General features: G+C 30.4%; 1 protein-coding gene across 3 annotated transcripts in view; it reads right to left on the reverse strand.

Annotated features, from left to right (window-relative positions):
• The window catches only part of PCDH17 (protocadherin 17), a 92226-nt gene that overhangs the window by 53125 nt on the left and 17483 nt on the right, over positions 1-21618 (reverse strand). For all 3 annotated transcript variants that reach the window (XM_006914940.3, XM_015591826.2, XM_025048997.1), the window contains exons 2-3: positions 4611-4669; positions 4305-4477 (exon numbers count right to left, since the gene is read on the reverse strand). In XM_006914940.3, the coding sequence (XP_006915002.1) occupies positions 4305-4477; positions 4611-4669 (232 nt within the window). The remainder of the gene's footprint in view (positions 1-4304; positions 4478-4610; positions 4670-21618) is intronic.

The raw sequence follows: 21618 nt of genomic DNA on the forward strand, positions 1-21618 counted from the left end.
AATGCTTTTTTTTTTTGTACATTTACCTTTCTAACTAGGTAATGTCCTATCATGGTACTGTACAAATTCCAAAACACTTGGATTACTTTTATCTACCTATCATCTACTTATCTACCTACTGACCTAAAATAATACTTGATGAAGGAAATATGGAGATAACCTATTTTTTTAAAAAAAAAAAGAGAGTAAAAATGCAATCAAATAGAAAGAAAATAAGTTCATTATCTGAGAGTTTTTCCTTTTTTTTTTCAATCACAGTAAGAGAAACTAAAATAACCTCTTTCTATTAGAGAGTTTATTAACATAAAATCCTTAAAGCTATCTTCGAGTGTAATGAAATACATCACACCTTCAACTAACTACTGAACCCTTTCAAATGTTTTTTGCTAAAATAATGGGCAACAAATACTCGTGCTGCATTTTTAGGATGATTAAACTGATGTTAGCAAAAATACACAAGTATCAGGAACCAAACAAATGGGAAAAATCTAACTGCACAAAAGGAGGAAAAAAGGTAACATTTGAGTTTATAAAAATAAAATCTCAAAAGGTCTATGTCATCGGCAAAAGAAAATCAGTATTAGAATAAAAAATTTCATTGAAAATGTGAAGATTCATTCTGGAATTGATTTTAATTTCTAAGTTAAAGAAATATTTCAATTTAGAAATGGAATATTATTTTTCTTCATTGAGATCATTTAATAGGAACAGAAACCAACTAAACTAATACAGAAAAGGTGAAATATAGTATCCTACTATTTTTTAATTGAAATCTGTTAAAGCATTGCTATAAATTTTTAGTAAGAGAAATAGACTGATAAACAGGTTTCCTTTTGTTTAGCTCTTAGTTTTTCTCCTAAGAGGAAATCTACTTTTGGTTCTTAGGAGATTTTTAAAGGTATTAAAGATTAGGATTTAACATTTGAAATCTGACATGAGACAATTGTTTGAATACAGCTGTCATCATCTTCCATCTATAAAGAAAATTATTCTTTCTAGGTGTGCATTGAATTAATTTGGCATTGCCTCTCATGATGCTTTTCAAATAAATTAACAGAGTACATTGACCAAGACAGTGGCTGATTGCTTCTTCAAACATTTTAACATTATTTCTGAGTGAATCATTTACTATGTGAATGGTATAAAGCATTGGTTAAGAGAGCAGGGTCTGAAGGCATGTTATTTTATTTTTAATGTGGACTTCACTATTTATAACTGCAGAACATTGAGAAAGTTTCTTAATGGCTATTAAATGTGAGAGTAACAGTATTTACCTATCCATAAATGTGATGAAAACTAAACAGGATAATAAGTTTTAAGTACTGAATAATTCATTCACTGCATATGAACTATTTTAATGTTCTCCTCCAAGGTTCTCACACTTGAACTCGGGTTTTAAATTACTCTTCTATGTTTATTTGATATATGGTTGGAGCAATAAATCAGAATATCTATTTGAGGAAATTCTCCCATTTGGAGACAAAGATGTATAGAAAATACGTAAGTTTTGGTCATATCTTGACCTAGGATAAAATTACAACATGCTATACATGTTAAGAAATTTTTCTTAATCTCAGTTTTAATATCTGTACAATAAAAATAACTATTTTAGAGTTTACAGGTTAAATAAGCTAATGTTAAAATGAAGCTGGCACAGTTTATGGTATGTAGTAAGAATGTAGTAAATGCTAGCTCCTTCTCTGACTCTAGATACAAAAACAGATAGATAAAAACATAAATAGAAGAAAGATAGATATAGATAGATGATAGATGATGATAGATGGATAGATGGCGAATAGGTGATGATAGATAGATAGATAGATAGATAGATAGATAGATAGATAGATAGATAATAGATTAAGATAGATATAGATAGATGATAGATGATGATAGATGGATAGATGGCGAATAGGTGATGATAGATAGATAGATAGATAGATAGATAGATAGATAGATAGATAGATAATAGATTAATTGATAGATAAAAGAAGATATAGATAATGGAGAGAAAGAGATGTATGAGAAGCAGAGATAGATAAGAAAGTAGATGAGGGATATAGCTAAATAAGAGATGAGAGATGGAGATGGAGATGGAGAGAGAGAGAGAAATAGAAACAGAAATTTATCTCTACTTGTTACTTGTAGTTTCTTAAAGGCAGGCTCCAACTCAAATCTATTTTTGACATTCCCAAAGAATCTAACTTTCCTTATATATTGAAAGCATTTGATAAATATTTATTAAATAAGTGCATTACTGAATCTAATAATAAATAAAATACTATTTTAGCTAACCCTTTAAATTCATGTTTTAAAGTAGAAGTCAGTCTCTCTTCCACATAATTCATAGATTACTGAAGCGTGGCTTTCAGATTCATAACTTTTCCATGTTTATTAATAAAAATGTGTGGCTACTACTTGTTTTACCAGAGACATTTCTATTGGCATTCTCACTCATAGATTAGCAATATTTTAGGTGTAATATTAATTGAAATATATGCCAAATATGTGTTTTTTCAAGAATAGACACCTTCCTAAGATACTACTTTTTGAAATCAAAAATTAAGAAAAAAACAAACACCTTTTCAGGATAAATTATATTTTTAAACATAAATGAAATCACTTTCTTTTTCTAGAGGGGTCTCTTCCATTCCCATCAAATACACTGCTCAGTTAATGGATGAAAAGGAATTATAGCATTAATGTGAGTAGCAGTGTATTGGTTTTTGTTTTTGATTAACAAAGTTTCTCATGAAAATGACAATAAATACAAACTCTTTACTTACTCTGCAGCTTTACAAATAGTAGCCAAGAAATTATCTGTTACTCACCATATGTTATACAGATAGATGGGTCTATCTTAAGGTGTGTATTCACATAGCAAGATTCAACAACCTATTATTTAAAATGTGTCTAAAAGATTCATATATTATAATATTAGTCATAACCCACAAGACCATGTAAGTCACTTTAAGTAAACATTAAAATTTGCAGGATCTGTGAATATTAGATAAATATTTAAATAGCTTTTGCTTAAAAAATTTAAAAAACAATATTGCATTCGTAAAAGTCAGGAACAAAAAAGTTATCTGGCACCTGTTATTTAGAAAAGAAGGTTTTTGGGAAGATCAACCTTAAAATAAATCCAACATAATTATACTCAGTGCAGAAATATTTATATGTATATATATTTATTTATTTTTTTATTAAATATATGTTTGCATGTGTATGTTTGTATTAAAATTTCAACATGATTTAAAAAGTTAGTAAACATTATATCCGCTAAAGTATGTGTGAAAGGATGGACTGCACTACAAGCAAAAATTTACTTTCTATAAATCATCAATTAATAAATGACTTAGCAGCTATATGCACTTAGTATAAATATAGTTTATTAAAAGACTGACGATAAGTATTAAATATATTTAAATACTGTTAATATTTTGAATGTTAACATATTAACTAGTATACATCTGTAATTCCGAAATCCAATTCTCATAATAGTTTTTTTCATGTTTTTAAATTAGACACACAAAAACTACTCATAGTTTCTAAATCTTAGAAATAAAAGTAGTTTAATTCTCTTTGAGTGAATCATTAGTAAATATTCCATTGTGTTTGAAACAACAAAAACATCAAAATTATAAAAAGGCATATAAATGAATAAATTGAAAATAGACTTTTGGAAAAAATATACATATTTATTAAGAAATATCTCTTTTTTATCCCTACCCGGGTAAACAAATTCATGATTATTTGATATTTACGAAGATTTAAGTAAACTAAAACAAAAAGAGTGGAAACTCTCGCTTAGCTGTTACTTGACTCTTTAAAAACTACTTAAAAGCTAAAATTCACACTAAAAATAAACCACCATTAAGAACTATAAAATTCCAACCAAGTTTTCATTTCACCTAAAAGTGCTGAATTTACAATTTTAATCCTGTAATTTAGTATATTAAAATGTGCATACCTAGCTAATATATGCCATATTATTTTTCCTTGTTAATAAAATGCAAAATAGGAACATTTATGGCACATTCATGAAGATAAAAACAAATCTAATGACTTTGCTTAATTTCTCATTTTAAGAAGATTAAAGACTAATATCCACGGCCTTCCTTTTTCTGTTGTTACTGAGGTACTGAACAGTTGCTTTTTGCCTGGGACAAACTTGGGATTTTTTGGTTCTTTTGATACATTATCATTGGCCCATTCCACTGTGAGAGATTGCAACTCTAGTACTAATAGGTTTATAAGGATTGCTTAAGCTTTATACTTGGTAAGCATTGGAAGGCTTCACTCACCTTGTTCAAGTGGTTGGCTTTTAGTTGAAGTAGTTTTCATCTTGAGTGCCTCCCTAACAGACATGTCACAGCAGGAGCCTTTGTTAGTGTCTTGGTCACTGTCAGCCTGATCACTGTCCCCGTGCCCACTGTCTCTCAGGCTGGCTCTTTCTGGGTCTTTAAACGTGGAGCTACTGAAATACATATAAAGAAAAAAAAGAGAAAGTGTTGTCTCTACGAGTTTGAATCTGAAGTGTAGTCTCTTGCAAAGCAATTTTGACACGAATGCAAATGGAGAAGCTGAGAAAGTTATTTAATAGGCCTTACCTTTGAACAAACTGCTGCCTGCTGCCCATGTAATTGGGCTCTGCGGGAAAATTGTCTGTCTGCGAAAGAGAAGGAAAAAAATACGTATAGTTGTACACTGGACAAATCTCCTGCAGAGCAACAAGATTTCCTAGTGGAAAAATGATTAATAATTCAAAAATTCCCTTAATCTTCAGATTTGTACATTTTAATTAAATTGGAAATTGCTGACATGTAATTATGTACTCAGAACAATTAAATGATTCCGGTCCACAAATTACCTGTTAAAGTAAACAATGAGCCTGTCATAAGTGGCATTCTCTGTTAGAACCAGGATGGATAGCACTGTGTTGTTTCATTATTTAGATATTAAGATTGAATAGTTGTGGGAGGAGTGGAAAAATGACCTAATTTCTTTATATTAAAAGTGTGAATTATTTAATAATACTCATTTTTAAACATAATTACATCATCTGCTGGGATGCTATGCCTTCCTTGATGTAATATCATTTTAAAGTCATCCACTCCTCAATTAAGAGATGAGAGGGCCTCGCCTTCAAATTTCGCCAATAACAAATATGAGCATGGTACGTATGGTTGAACTCATCTTTATAATCCATTCCCATCTATATCCCTACTATGGAAATTGTTCTCAAACAGGACAATTGAAAGGGACACTACTTTCTGGTTATTAAAAACAAAGTAAAAGAAAAAGAAATAAAATGTTACTTTAAACATGGAGAGTAAAGACACATAAAACAGGCTTGTTTTTTGTGGCTGTTTTTACTGCTTCCAAACTGACATGGAGGTCTGCCAAAAAGAACTGAATTCTCCTTGTATCATGGAACAGAGTCTTTTGGGAGAAAGAGACTGGATCTTTCATAGATCTCCCTATACTGTACATTCATACACATTACTTCTTCTTGCAGCTGACTCGGTGACAAAGGTTCTCCTGTTTTCTGCATCACTTCATATTACACCATTGTGCTCTGAAGCAGCTATGGGTTCCTACAAGATCATCCAGCATGCAAGGATCAGTGACACAGGATCATGCAATTCAGGAAGCAGAGGGCCCAAGGTAAGGCTTAATGTAGCGCAATATGTGTTTTCCTTATAAATAAGACTAATTTAAACTAACAGTACTTTTTTTTCTTCCCATGTAATAATTTAAATTATTTAGCTTTTTGAACTATTACTGGGGGTGGGGGGAACATGTTAGGAGTAACAACTTAAAATATTAAGTTTCATTGTCTGTTAGAAGTTTGGAGACAGAAAAAAACCCTTACAAATTTCTTAATTTGTAATCCTTTTTTGTTGTTTTTGAAATGAATTTTATCAAAATAAATGCAAAGAAGAAAGTAAAAAGGATAGATTCATTTTTCATTCCTACTCTGATTTCATTGGTAGTTAGTAGCAGACATTTTTGAATAACATGTTTTATTAGTTTCTAGATTCTGTGAAACACTTTATTTTTCATTTTCCAAATGACAAACTATCACTTTTTAAAGAATAACTTGATCATTAAAAAAATAATAGTGGAAAACAACACTGGAGGCAAAAAAGTTTGCGAAAGAATTTTTCTCATTTTTAAAATTATAATTACTTAGAAATTCCACACTTTAATAAAATCCAGTTCGTCTTTGGAATTGGTCAAACACATGTATCCAACTCATTATTGCTGTCAATCAAAAGCTAAGTATGAGTATCTTAGAATACTGCAGAAAAATACAATCTTGGGTGGTAAGGAGAGAGTAAAAAGTAAAGTGAAAGAGGAAACTCCGGTTAGAAAATATAAGTGCTCTTAAAAGTAATCTTGCGATTTTAATAACTTAAGAAGGTGGAGCCTCGTGGGAAGTGGATCCCTGTTCAGTGTGACACTGGGAGAAACACTGAAGAAACTTGTCTTTCCCTGTTCTGATAGGGATGGTGTCTAAAAATGTTTGCATATTATTAAAGTTCTGAGAAGTTATAATAACACAAGAGAATTTAAAAAATAAAATATTTTTTCTCATTGATTAAAGAGCTGTTTTTAAATTATATATGTGTGTGTGTATATAAGCTTGTGTGTGTATATGTGTATCAGTGTTTGATGAACATTGGGATATGGTATTACTACCAAATATCATTTTGATGAAAATAGAAAAACAAGAAGAAGTTAGAAAAGAAGGGATTTTGAAGAGAAAGACAGAGAATGAAAATAACAGCAGTGAGAAAGGCAAGGAAAAAATAGAGAGAGAGGAGGAAGAGAGAAACAAAAAGATACATGAAGGAGGAATAAGGTTGGAGGGAAGTAAAAAAGAAAAATACAAAAAAATATATAAATCGTTTTATTATTATAGAATTTCACAAAGTATAATTTTAAAGTGTGCATCCTAATCAAGGGTAAGGTATCATATATTTACTAATAATGCTTGCATTCATCCATTAAAATAGGTAGGAATATGAGAGATTGTGTGTCTGTTTATAATTACCGTGACAAAAAGCCATTTGGCTTTAACAAACATATAACCAGTTCACTATAAAAACCACAGTGGCTTTAATACAGAAAATAACATTTTTATTATCCAGGCTCCAAGGGTGTCAGAAAAAACATTTCAAATAATCTGAATATAAAATTACAGTATTAGCATAGAAAAATGAAAAATAGAGAAAAATAGCCATGTGTATCACAACATCATTTAACTAAGAAGTATTTTCCAACACTGTACTCTAAAAATTTAGTTCTATCTAGTACATTTATAATCTTAACTTTTAAGTCTAGGAAGAAAGTAAAATTTGAGGTCAGCCACTTGTAGCTTTTCACGTCTCAGCAGAATAATTAAATATGAATATTTATAACTCCTGAAAACTTTATCCTTTTCCATACAAACTAATCACTAGAACATTTTCCTCTCAAATCCAGCTTGAACACAGTGAGTTTTAACAATTATTTTTAAAATATATAATTTGTTTATTATAAAAGTGTGTACCCTGAATTGGTGGGTAGTTACAGAAAAGATCTGAAGTAGACATTATAGATATCTTTTTAATCTATTTCAAAGTCAGGAATAAAAAGAGAAAAGTTTTGGAGTTTTGGTAAGTGATTATTTGCTCATAACAGAGCACATCTACACTTATAAAATTCAGTGTGCCCTTCTATTTTGATTTTTTGCTTCTTGTTATTTCGTTTGATGATAATAATGAAAATTTAGATAGCCTTTCCTTTGTACAGAAAAATAAAAGAAATAAATGAGTTATCCAGCAACCCCACAAAGTGAATATGAATGGTTTCTTTGATTATTTGTCTTTATGCATTTCCCTAACAGCACTCAGCAAATGGTAGTCTATTTACAAATTACACTCAAAAGTCAGAATTTTTATCAGCAGTAGTAAATAGTAAACTATTCCTAGGATATGTCTTCTATAACTTGCTCATCCTTTTAGAACTATGAAAAAAAACTAATGATTATAAAAATGAATGTCTCTGGGAAAGACTAAAAGAAAGTGCCTACTAAAACTGAATCATGTTGGCCAAAATTAGGAAAGCTTTTTATTTCTAGAAGTAGATTAATTAGATATGGCTACTTACATGTGCCTAAAGAAGTTGAACTGAAAATGGACAGTAAAAGATGGCAAATAGATCTTTTAAACTATAAAAATAGTAAAAATAGAAATTTTAAAGTTATAACCAGCATTTGAGAAATTCGACATCTATTAATGATAAAATTGTCAGCAAAATAGAAATAGAAAGAAACTTCCTCAACTATATAAATGGCATCTACCAAAATAAAACAGTATGACTAATATAATACTTACTAGTGAAAGACTGGAAGTTTTCACCACTGTACTAATCATTGTACTAAAAGTCCTAATAAGTTCAATAAAGCAAGAAAAATGAATAAAGTACACACAAATTGGAAAGGAAGGAAAATAGTTTACAATGTTATTTTATTCATAGATATTATTTAACGAAGAAAATAAGAAGGAATCAAAATAAATAAACAAAACTTCTTAAAACTAATAAGGTTAGCAAAGTTGCCATATTCAAGGTCTCACATAAAAATCAATTACATTTCTGTATTCTAATAATAAACTTTGGAGATGGAAATTTCAAAAGCAATGCATTTATAATAGCTCCCTAAAAATCAAACTTAGCAAATAAATATTTTTAAAAATATAGGTATAGAATCAGCATGCTGAACATTTCAACAATGAAAGAAACAAATAAAAAAAACCTACACAAATAGAGAAAATATATTGTGTTTATGGATTATATGTCTTAACAGGGTAAAGATGTCATTGCTCCTCAAATAATCTATACCTGTAACATAGTTCTATTCATACACCTAGCACAATTTTCTGTAGATATCGACAAGAGGACTATAAAATTTGTATGGAAAAACAAAGGAACTAGAATAGCCAAAACAGTTTTTAAAAAGAAGAATAAAGATGGAAGAATTGGACTACCATATTTTTAAGAGTTACTAGAAGCAACACTAAGACAGAGTAGTATCGTTGGTAGAAAAGACACATTGATCAATGGAGCAGACAACACTATCCAGAAGTAGAACACACATATATGGCCACCTGATTTCTGACAGAGTTGCAAAAGGCAATTTAATAGATAATTCAAAAGAAATGAACTTCAATTTATATCTCCCACTTTATGAAAAGGCAATAAACAAACAAACAAACAAATAAATAAAATCTCAAAATAGATCATAGATCTAAATGTAAAGCATAAAACTATAAAACTTTGAAAGAAAACCTAGCAGAAAATCTTTGTGACCTGATATTAGGCAGAGTTCTTAGACATGACACTGAAAGCGTGATCTGTAGTGGGGAAAAAGACTATAATTAACCCAATGATTGGGTATTTACTTTAAAAAAATGAAAACTATGCTCACGCAAAGATTTATACATGAATATTTATAGAAATTCTCTTTGCCAAAACTGGAATCAGCCTAGATATCTTTTAACCGTTAAACAGATAGATTGTACTAATATATAATGAAAAACTAGTTAGCAATAAAAAAAATAAACTATTGATGAAACAACTTGGATAAATTTCAAAAGCATTATGTTGGGTGAAAAAAGCCAGTCTCAAAAAATTGCATACTGTGTGATTCACTTATTAGACTTCTAAGAAAAAAGAGAAAAAAAAAATACTATTATGAGAAAAAAAAGCTCAGCTGTTGCCTGGTGTTAATGTGACTATAGCATGAAATATAGTGTGAGGAAGCTTTTTTGGGTTATGCAATTATTTAGTATTCTGATTGTGATGGTAGTTTCATAGAACTATACATGAGTAAAACACATAGAACTCTACACTCAAAAAAAGATTCATTTTACTGAATGGTAATAAAAGGTAATTCCAAAAATATATCTAAGGTGATCATCTGCATTTCACATATGCTGAGGATCCATCTGTCTCACAGAGAATTCTAAAAATTACAAGCTCTTTCATTAAAGATTCTCAATAAACGGTGTTTCTGAACTTTCTCTTTTAAAATTATACTTAGCCAACTTTTAAAACATATGTAGAAATCCTATATTCATCTGGACAGACTACAAATGGGTTAAAGATATAAAGATCTATTTAGCCACACTAGCAAACTCAAGCAACAGCTCTATAAGACAGGCACCTCACATATGAATTATTTAGCTCAATTTTCATTTCTTTCAAGGGTTTTCCTTGCATGCAGGTCTTATTTACCCAGCCATAAAATAATACTTTATTTAAATAAAGTTTTCACACTGCATTTATTACAAAGGAGTAGCTCTTCCTTTCACTGCAGGAAGCAAACATGACTAAATCATGAAGAACCAGAAACAATCCGGAGAAATGGTGAGTTTTTAAATTTAGAAAATACTTCATAAAATTTATTGTGCATTTGGAAGTAATTGAATAGTGTATATTTGTAAAGCCTCAAAAGACATTCAATATGAAACGATTAACATCGAAGATGTACCTAATTATATGTAAAATTTTGTCAAAACAATTTTACAACTTTGAGGTACTTAGAATAATACTATCTAAAAATGTGTAGTTTTATGTTTTATATGAGATAATATAGGAAAAATTCTTACTTATATGATATAATTCCTGTTATAACTTTTTAAGTTTTTTAAGAATCCAAATGCAGCATAGTAATGATCATGAAATCATAACTGGATGACAGCCTGGTAAATTTTAAAACAATACTTGGATTTCTAGAAAATGAGACAACTGTGGGATGAGAAAAATAAAACCCTTATCATTTTGAGTATTGTTTCTGATGAATTTCTATGAAAAAAATATCAGAATACTAGTCCCCAAATGTACGTCTACAAAAGGAAGATAGAATAATGTAAGCATTAGGAAACTGGATTCTATGGTTAGTTTTCACCATCATAGGTACTATTTAAATAAATTTTGCTAGAATTCAAAATGTGATCAGTGCAATCGCTATGTGATAAATATATACACAATAACTTGGTACTAATTTGTTAGTATTGTATTTCCCATTACAGCGTCAAAGGACAGTCAGGAAATTTTCCAAGGAGAGAACAATTTTGACAAACCAAACAGCTCTGGCATTTCCAGAAGCACTAGTGTAAAAACATTGGAGGCAGTGATTTATAAACTGCTGGCATTCTTAATACCCTTTTGCCTTTCTATGTCAGTTTCTTCACCAAAGAGGACACCTTTGGGACAGAGACCCAATGGGTAGATTCATTCCACAACATACATTTAGCTCAGATCATAAGTAATATTTAAAAACCCAGCATTCAACAGTGTAAAATTAAGTTTCTGAGATACAATCAGGAATTACAAGGCATACAATCAACCATGAAAATTGAACTCTTATCTGGAAGAAAAATCAATTGATAAAAACGGACCCAGGAATGAAAAAGATAATGAAAATAACCAATAAGGATCTAGAAAATCTATTAGAAATATTAAAAATATAACCAGAAATATAAAAGTATAACTCTCAAGAACAAATGCCTCCTTAAATTTTGAACCCTAAGTACCTCCCTTGTGTCATCTTAACCTTGGGACTGAAGGAGAGAAATAGAATATATATAGATAGATTAGATATAGATATAGATATAGATATCTATATATATAACTCAGATGGAATTTCTGAAATTGAAAACTACAATGTTTGAAATAAAAAAACACTGAATAAGATTGACAGCAGATTAGACATTCGGGAACAAAAGATGTAGCATTTTGCATCAAGTTCTGGAAACATTTGCCTCGATAATGACATATAATATTAAATCTATTTTTATGTGTTTATTTGTATAAGCTTTCTATATTATTTGTCTCAACATTGCGTTTGTAAATTTGCAATATAGTATAAAGACAGGTACATCAAATATAAGAAGGATCTCTCAAAGACTGTAATGCTAATGTGAAGAAAGTTTTAATTCTGGAGGTATCTGATCTAGAATAGAATTATTGAAGAAAAAAGGAAATAGTCTTTAACTCTTTGAAGTCATCATTAAATGATCAACTTACTCTCACAACTAATTTTGGGGTTAGATGTGCAGTCATGATTTTAAATCATGTCATTTAACTTCAGTTACACTTAGATGATCAGTGTTTCCCTAATCCTGGGGTACAGGAATGTGGACTCTTAAAAATTCCTTTGAATTAGGTTGATCGCATATATTGGTGCCATTGGGTTGAAAATGAAACAAAACAAGTTGAACTTTTCCTTTAATTCAAAGTCACAGCTTTTCACATTGATAACAAGCATTCTCTTTACAGCAGACTAAACACGAGGGAGTGTTAAGAGGTGAATAATTCACGTTAAGCCTTTTCATACCGACACTGCTTCTGATAGCTTTGCCTTCTACAGAATAAATGGTGTGGTTCTTTCTACATTGCTGAAGTAGGCAACGGCATTTTAAGCCACCACTTATAAAGTTATCTGACAGCTCCTATGGCTCTGGAATTTTTAAAGTGCATGAAGTATGACAATAACTGTATTTATCAGCGATTTTCAAAATAATACTTTTTATACAAGTATAGTGTGGTCGACATTTGTGTTTTGTTACTAAAAGCATAATGAAATCATGATAAATTCTTACCACATTTAGCAACGACTACCATTACTTTAAACTTAAAATGGGAGGACAAGAACGGGTACATCTTTAAGCAAAAGTTTTAAGTCTACTCTCAATTAGGATGACTTAAATGATTTTTAAAAGTGATCTGGCTGTACATTAAAACTTCTTGCAAATGTTAACTCTTTTATAAATGACACTGATAACTTTAATAATAATTTCTGAGCCAGAATTTAATTATGTAATTTATGAATCTTGAAGAAAATCATCTTTGACAAGAAAGAAGAAAATTGAGATAAAAGGTAAGTCCTATTTGTTATCTATAAAAGCACAAAAAATAGAGAATAGTGCATATTTTCTATCTATTTGCTGAAGCTTGGAGCCCAGAGGACACCGAGGTGCCACTGAATGCTAAATATGCTCTCATTGGCAATGGCATAGCATTACTTATTAAGCCTTCCCTTCCTCTCCCTCCCTCCAAAAAAATCTGTAAAGATTTAAATGAGTTGATGTTGTCAGATAAATGTCCAAAATTACTTTCTGGTTCTTCCTAATTTCAACTTCTCTGATTAATCCATTCTCTTCAGTGAGGTCAGCTTCTCCATCTGAATCCTATCCAATGACTAAGCTCTTTCTTTTCTTCCAGGGGTGGTAGTGACGGAGGGGGAGTTTGGAGTTTATTTCTTCTTCTGTTTTTTTGTTTTGTTTTGTTTTGTTTTGCTATCTCTCAACCACACATTTTGTCTTAGGAGATTCTCTTCCTATCGTGCTCTTTTCCCATCTTTATTAAGAATACTAAAGGAGTTTTCCACTGAAGGAAATAGCTAAAACTGGATTCCTTGCAATTGTGCCTCTAAGGCTAAAAACTCAAAGATGAAATGTAGCCAATGAAAATTCATGACAAGTCTGAACTTCTAGAATTCTCGACATACGAAGAGAAAGAAAGAAAATGAAGAGAGACCCATTGGTGACACATTATCTTATTTATTATTACTATGAATGCTGAGTCTTCTGCAAGATACATTTTTTAAAAATATTTTATTAATTTTAAGAAACTTGCTAGTAAGCAAAATTTTTACAAATTAAATTATTTAGATCCAAACCAGTTTTTAGTCTAATTCATTTAGGTAATAGGCATGCTATAGACATGCTTTGAAACTATACTGCACTGAATCTAAATGCATGTAAACAGAATTATTATAAACATTCTGTGCTAGGAGACTTGGAGGCTGCTGTCCTATATTAGGATCTACAAAACAGTATTATTTATATTTATTATTCATTCTTCTCGATTGCCGTAGGAGACACAGTAGTGTTACTGTCCACATTTTCTTTTAAACAGACAAACTACAGCTAATAGACTTCATAGAGTTGCCCATCATATGCCCACTTAATTGTAAAACAATAGCCCTTGCCAGAGACTGCCAGACCAGTCAGTTGCTGTAGTGCCTCTCTGAGAAATAGAGAAAAACAATGATTTCAGAAATAAGTTAATGAGAAATTAATGTAACTTGCCTTGAAACATTTTTAAAAATTACTGTTACATACTAAGCAAAACTAGTACTGTCATCACCTTAATAATAAGATGGCTCTTTGAAAGAATCTGCTCTTTTACCTTTCTATACTTTCATGTTAAATGATTTTAATATGCTGAACATTATATATATATATGTGTGTGTATACATATATATCTCCAATAACTAGATTTTTTCCTTTAGCTGATAACATAAAAAGGTAATAATGTCCATTTATTATCAAATATTCTAATGCATGCAGTGGGCATAACTGTATCATTACTTACCATTATTATAGTCCTATAAATTGTCAAAATAGGCACTTCTGAACACTTACCTTTTAAAGTACAAAAGAAATTTAAACTATTACATTTAGTCAATCATCATGTAAAATTCCCAAATAACTAAAAGGTGAATGAAACTGTATGTCTTGTTACTCAAAATATTAAATTCTTAATCAGAAGATAAAATTAATTATTTATTTAATAGATTACATTTTACAAATAAAAAAATGATCAATGAGATCAGTTTCTCATCTGATTTTGCATCAGCCTTTCAAGTCATCACCTGTATAATCAGTGCATTCCAATTTTTACTAAGAGAAAAATAGAAGGAATTCAAGGTGAAATTGAATGGTACAACATTTTTATAATTTTTTTCTTCCTCTAACTCTTGATAGGCATAGAGAATTTTCAACTCTTCATAATTATAAGCAACAATTCAGCCAAACAGCTAAACACCAATATATTTTATGATAATAGTAAATTGGGGGAATTTCAGAGTCCCCAAATTTTTGCATAAGTTTCAAAGATAATTCACTCATCCTTCTCAAAAAAAATTATGTAAAAATTTAAATTTCAAAAATAATTTACCCATTGGATTTGAATTTCTGGCTTGAAAACAAAGAATAATTTGAAAGTACAATTTTAAAAATTTAGGAGATAATATGTAAGGAATTTGAAAGACTTGTCCTCAGAAATGACTAGTATAAAGGAAAAAGAATTTAAGGAAAAAATGAATTATTAACCAAATTTATGAGTATTAAATTACTAGAATATTTTTCATTTTCTCTCTGAAATACAAGAATAGGTATGACATTTAAAATGTATGATTCAATGGAAATAGTCTATTTTAGATTGGGGTTCATACCTGAAATTAAAATAAAGCTGTGACTTTACTAATGTTAACATATTTTTCATTAAACATTAGCACAAAATGAAATAAAATATATCTCTACACATTATCACACTGTCACTTAATTCAAGCATACCAGTTCTTTCTTTGCTTGAAGACTTTAATTCTAAGAATTTTTCTCCTGTAGTGAAAAAAGCAATCTCACCTTGAGTCACTTCATGAGACAATAGGCCTGTATTCTTCCATTTCTAGTTTTGACATAACAATCATTTTGACTTTATTAGAAACTGTTTATAATCTACATTATGCAGTTTTTCTTTTTTACAAACACAAATGGAAAAAAAAATTAAGAAATATTTTTCACATTCAGTAATGCCATGTAAAAGTGGTTGGAAAACTCTAGTCCATGGCCCACTATCTGTTTTTGAAAATAAAGTTTTATTGGAACTCAGCCATGTATTTTTATTTATATGCTGTCAAAGACTGCTTTCATGCTTCAGTGGCAAAGTTGACTAGTTGTGACAGAGATCGTATGGTCCACAAACCCTAATATATTTACTGTCTGGCCTTTTCTAAAAAAAGTGTAGCCTCCTGGCTTAGAAAGACTAAGTCTCGGTTCTTAACCATATAATTAAAATTTTTACTCTAATCACTCCTGTAGATAAAATACTAATGAAGCATTTTAATATATGCACTATGCTTAATTAGGTCATCATTTAGGGAAAAAAAACACAAGTCATTTTCATCTTCTGTAAGACACAGACTTCCTTCACAGAGTATGCATTTTAAAACTGTCTGATTAAAAAACTGTTCCTATATATTTTTAAGTGGATTTCAGTGTTAGGTGATTTGTAGCAAGTCTATATTCAATTCCAAACTACTGAAAACTGTAGAAACAGTACCATCATGGGAACACCTGAAAACAAACTACACATATGCATGAGGCTTCCTGAAGTGCATTACAAGTTCCTCTAGAGTATACTTAGAATAAAAGTAAGTAAACTGTTCTTTCTCAGAGACAAGAACTCTTAAGTTCTTGGTTCTTTGTCTCCTGAGCTTCTTTACGTATGTTGCAGGGGGAACCTGTCACTGTATTTTAATTTTTCCAAATCTATTATTTCCTTTCTACCTCAGCAGGGGCCATCATAATTATTTCTATTCTGTGGATGGAAAAGCTGAAGCCTGTGGAATTCATGAAAGGCTGGCTGGAGGTCCCAATATAAGTAAGTAACATGAGCAGGTTTCTTTTGACTCAAAATTCTGCACTTTTACAAACAAACAAAAACCTGCAAGTACTATGTGATTCATCTTGCTTTTGTGTGTATTGTGCTTTGCTTTCTGTTCTATTCTATTTATCATTGTCCTATGTATTTTACAGGTTTATTATTTTCATCCTAATAATGCTTGTTAATCAATGCTCCTAAATACTTATCATACTAGGTCACACCCACTTGAATGGCTTTGTCCCTATAAATGTTTAGTTCTGAATTAGATTAAACACAAACAAAAGCAATGATGTCTACAGGACAATTTTGACTAGAATAAAAGAATCAAATCTAATCTTATGATCAAATCTGAAAATTCTAGGCTGCTTCTGGAGTCTACAAAATTGGAAATATTTTCACTAAAAGAACCACATTATAAAACCTCTTAAAACAAATGCTCGTTTTCCAATAGAAAGAATCTGTCCTAATGTGTTCAGAGTTTTTGATGCTTAAGATATGGAGGCCTTAAAGAATGCTCTTCCAAATTGACCTGCAGTCTAGGAACTCATTGCAGTACTTGATAGCAGTAATTATTCACGCTGTGAGATGTCCTTGTACTCAGTAGACACCACAATAGAAATGCATGTCAAACGAGATATCTCAACTTGTGCAGGATCAAAAACCCTAAACTCATATGACATTAGTTCTCTATTCCTAGCTAGCTGTATATATTTGGATAACGTTTCTGTGCTGCAACTTTCTCACATGAAGAGAAGTGTTAATGAAATCAACCATTATCATATGTCTCTAACTTTCTAGTATTTATTGTCCTACAATAGTTCTTTTGTGGAAATTTCTCTTCAGTTTCTACCTGACTTGAGTTTTTCTTCCTACAAGGTCTCCTTGCCTAAAAAGCACAGTTCTTAAGGAAGATTTAATAATATCTTTCCACTTCAGAGTTTACTTTAGTAGTTTAGAAGTTCAAGATATCTGGAAACCAAATTTTGCAAGATAGTCTATCAAAAAATTGTCACGCTTTTAAATGTCTATTTAATATTAAAACAAAAATGACCAATCTTAGTTTAGAGAAGTCAAAATGAAAAATTGCAATAAGTTAAATTAGCATTCTGATAAAATTACTTTTTTATCACAGTAAATACTCTGGAATAGACTTATATTCTTATACAATTGCTAACCTTTAGGCCAACTGAATTATTTTTACAGACAATCTATCTGCATATCTGTACCCTAAAGTTTAACTGCTCCCGAATATTTTACATAATTTGCTGTGAAGAACAATAATATGTTAATATTTATTCTGCATTTAGTATTCATCGTATTCTTTATATGCATAATTGTTTCATCTTGAATTTTTATGAGAGCCCTATGAGTAGCAAATATTACAAAAAAAACAAAAACAAAACAAAAAAAGAGTTAAGCAACTTGATCTGGACTGAAGAGATATTTTTTTAAAAACCAAGAACCTTGAGAATAGAATCTCAGTGTAAAAAATTCTGTCAATCACAGATTAACTGATTAAATGAATTATAATATGTCTATTAATTGGCCCAGAATTCCACCACTCTTAAGATAGGAAACTACATAATTAACATAGAATGATGTCTATGGTATATTTATATAATTTTAAGCAAAACACAGCTTTATATATTATGTTTAGTATATACCTTTTCTTGTAAAAAATCTAAGTGTGCATGAGTGTGCACAGACACATGACATAAGGGGATGAGAAGATATACAGGTTCAAACCTTTATTTAAAACTCTTGTACCCAGACATGTTTTATAATCCCTAACTCTTTCATATTTGAGAATCGCATTTTGTCGTATATGTCATATATTACTCATTCCAGAAGGGACTGGTACAACATTTTAAAATTAAACGTATTAGTATTTCTTCAGTAAAAAATGTTAATGTTAACAGTAAGTGGAATAAGTCAAGGTTTAAAATAGCCTTGAATCAGTTCAGGTCTGAATTTTTTTGATTTCGTAATTAGAGATGTGATAGTAGATCTAATCAAAAGGTTGGCAATAGCTATCTCTGACTACTAAATTATAAGCAATCATAACTTTCTAAATACAATTTTCTCTATTTTCAGTCCACTATTATGTAATGAGTTCTTACTACATACCAGGTACTATTTCGGGTATGTTATTTTTTTAGTAGAATTTTTGTAATAAGTAAGAATTCCTCTTTAAATTAAAGAAAAAAATATAACCATTTAATTTTTAAAAGAAAGAAAATACTGGAAGACACATATATTTGAAAAAAAATTGAAAATATTTTAATGATGATAATTGGATTTTTGCATATCAGAGTTTTGTAATAGTTGTTGTTTTTTCCACGAGTGAATTCTCTTCTTCTAAAGAAACTATTGACTTGCTAAAAATCAAATAGGAAAGGAGTAACTGGCCCTGCAGTAAAATGTAGCCAATTCATCCCTGGAGGCTGACTGCAAAATCCCAGTTCAATGAAATCCAAAAGGCACTAGGCTAGCAGTGCCTGCATCTCAACTACACAGGTCCAGAGGCACAGTCTCAGTGGAATAACTTCATTTTGGAATAATCGTCATGGAACAAAAATAATCAAGGGTTTAAAAATCTCATATATTTACATCTCAATTGTCCTTGAAAAACGCTTCTTTATAAATTACCTAACTCTATATATTTCTAAAAAATATGTCTCCTTATTGTATCATTAGACACATTTTTGAAAAAATATAAAACAGAAAGTAGAAAATTTCCCCCCAAAGGAAATGAAAAAGCAGAAGAATTGTTCTCTTCGCTGATAATCTGCTTTCTCTTTCCTTTTTTCAAAACAGGGAATCAGGCTGTCATATGTAGTTGGAAAAATACGTTTTTCTTCTCTTTGAAGAAGTATGAGTTTATTCGAGTGGAGTCAGGTAGTTTATAAAAGCTATACACTTAATATAAAAAAGACAAAATATAAAACTCTTCCCTAAGTTTAATTTGATTTGAGGATCCGGATACCCTTTTTCTTGAGAGGACAGAACATCACAAATGTGAAATGGTGCACCTAGAAACATAGCACATAAATAGCTCAATCTGAAAGCATAACAATAAGCTCTCCGTCTATTATTGCAGAACCAATAAATAAGCGTAATGAAAGTCATGACACATTATTACATTATTCTGTATTGCTTCTATTCATTAAAAAAAAGGGATGAGTGCATATAAAATACTTTCACATGTCAAATGACAATAAGCCTTGCAATTGAGATGATGCTGAAAGAAATATTTGTAAAGGGCAGATACATGGTCTTATGTGACATTTCAAGATTATGACAGAAGTACAAAGAATCTAAGAAATAAGTATTTCCTACCAAAATAGTAGTAGCTTAGTATCCAAAACATTTACTTCATTCACCTGAGCTATGTGTGTTCTAATGTTATCAAGTCAAAGTCAATAATTAAAGAAAACCACACACACACACACATTAAAAAGCTTCAGAAAAAAAAAATTCCCTGTCTATTAGCCTTTAGATGGATTCTACTTTTTCAGTTTCCTTATTGATTTAATATACTAGATTATATTAACCACACTGGCTTGTAAATGGGAAAGCTCTGAATCCTATTAATGGAGATACTCTGCCAAAATAATCAGCTTCATACTTAACAAGTTTCCAAGTATTTGGAAAAGCTGTGAAATAGGATTATAAGGTTAAGCTGTGTACATCTGGCTCGTCACTACATAAATATTTCAGAAATTTGATCTCATGGGCTGAAGAAACACCTGTCTAATCATGACTCTTTTCCAAGTTACATGAACTTCAGTGAGCACAGTAATACACAAATGCTGGCAAGAAATCATGATCAATTTACATAATGTGCTTCTTGTGTTAGGTATATAATTTTATCATACATCTCTTTTCTGAGTGAAGATATAAGAAATATTTTAGGATGATTCTCTAGTATCATACTTATATTGGCGAAAGGGGTTGGAAGCTGCCAAAATTTTTGAAACTCAAGATAACCACTTGAAATGGTAAATATTGCTTTTTTCTTATATCATGGCATGTAATTTTAGTGTAATTGGATGCTTGAAGTATAAACGTAGTATAATATGGACCCAGAGAATAAATAATAAGAGGCAGGAGTTGATGCATTAAAAAAAAAAAAAAGCACAACGGTAAAAAGCTTAGCAGTCCTAGTTAATCAAAACCTTAATGAAGTTGAACATTAGTTACTTTAACCAGATCCAGGATCAAATAACTACACAGACTCTGTCAAATACACAACAGACCATTAAGCTTGATTTTATTTTTGCAAATTTTGTTCAAAAGGTAATTGGGTTAAAAAAATGTACTGAATATGGCTATTATCAAATTAACTTCGAATGTCTAACTTGAAAACCTTGATTCTGAAACTGTGGTCCAAAATGGCAGCTAAAGGTCAATGACTCAAATTTCCAATTATATTTCCTGGGAGCAGATGGATGCAATGAAATCTAATGATTGAATTTTAAATGCTTTCATGCACCTTTTATCTGTTTCCCAACATGTTGATCCTACCTTAATGCTCTAACAAGATAATAGGTTTATTACAATTAACCAACTGAAGTGATATCTCCATTTTCCAATTATTTATATCATATTACCTGGGGATATTGAATCTGAGCTCCTTCCTTCTCCCACCCCTAGCACCTTTCCATCACCATCTCACATTTTCCCCAAACAAGATCCAAACTAAACTATCATGAAACAACAGATGTATTCTTGGAGATTTGATTATTCTATTTAAACAATGAATAAAATGAAGCTCAAGTTCACTGAGGCTCAATAGGAAATTTCAAATGAAAATAATTTTAAGGAATTTGTTGACTAAGTATATAAATTTCCTCTCCTTATGTTACGAACTGATATGTTAGTCGATTTCTCGGATCTGCATAGGCATAAACATATAAAGAAGGTTTATCAAGAGGTAAAAAAAATTAAAGAGTTTATTTTCAGGAGTGGCAGATGGAGGATTTTATCTCTACTATATCTCAATAGAGCACACTCTTGCCTGAAGAACAAAGAGTGCATCATATGGAGGGTTTATTTTAATGCTTTCTTGTAAAAGAAAATCAACATTTTACCTCTTCAAATATATAATGTCTA

This window comes from Pteropus alecto, unplaced genomic scaffold (assembly GCF_000325575.1).
Source record: "Pteropus alecto unplaced genomic scaffold, ASM32557v1 scaffold35, whole genome shotgun sequence".
NCBI lineage: Eukaryota > Metazoa > Chordata > Mammalia > Chiroptera > Pteropodidae > Pteropus > Pteropus alecto.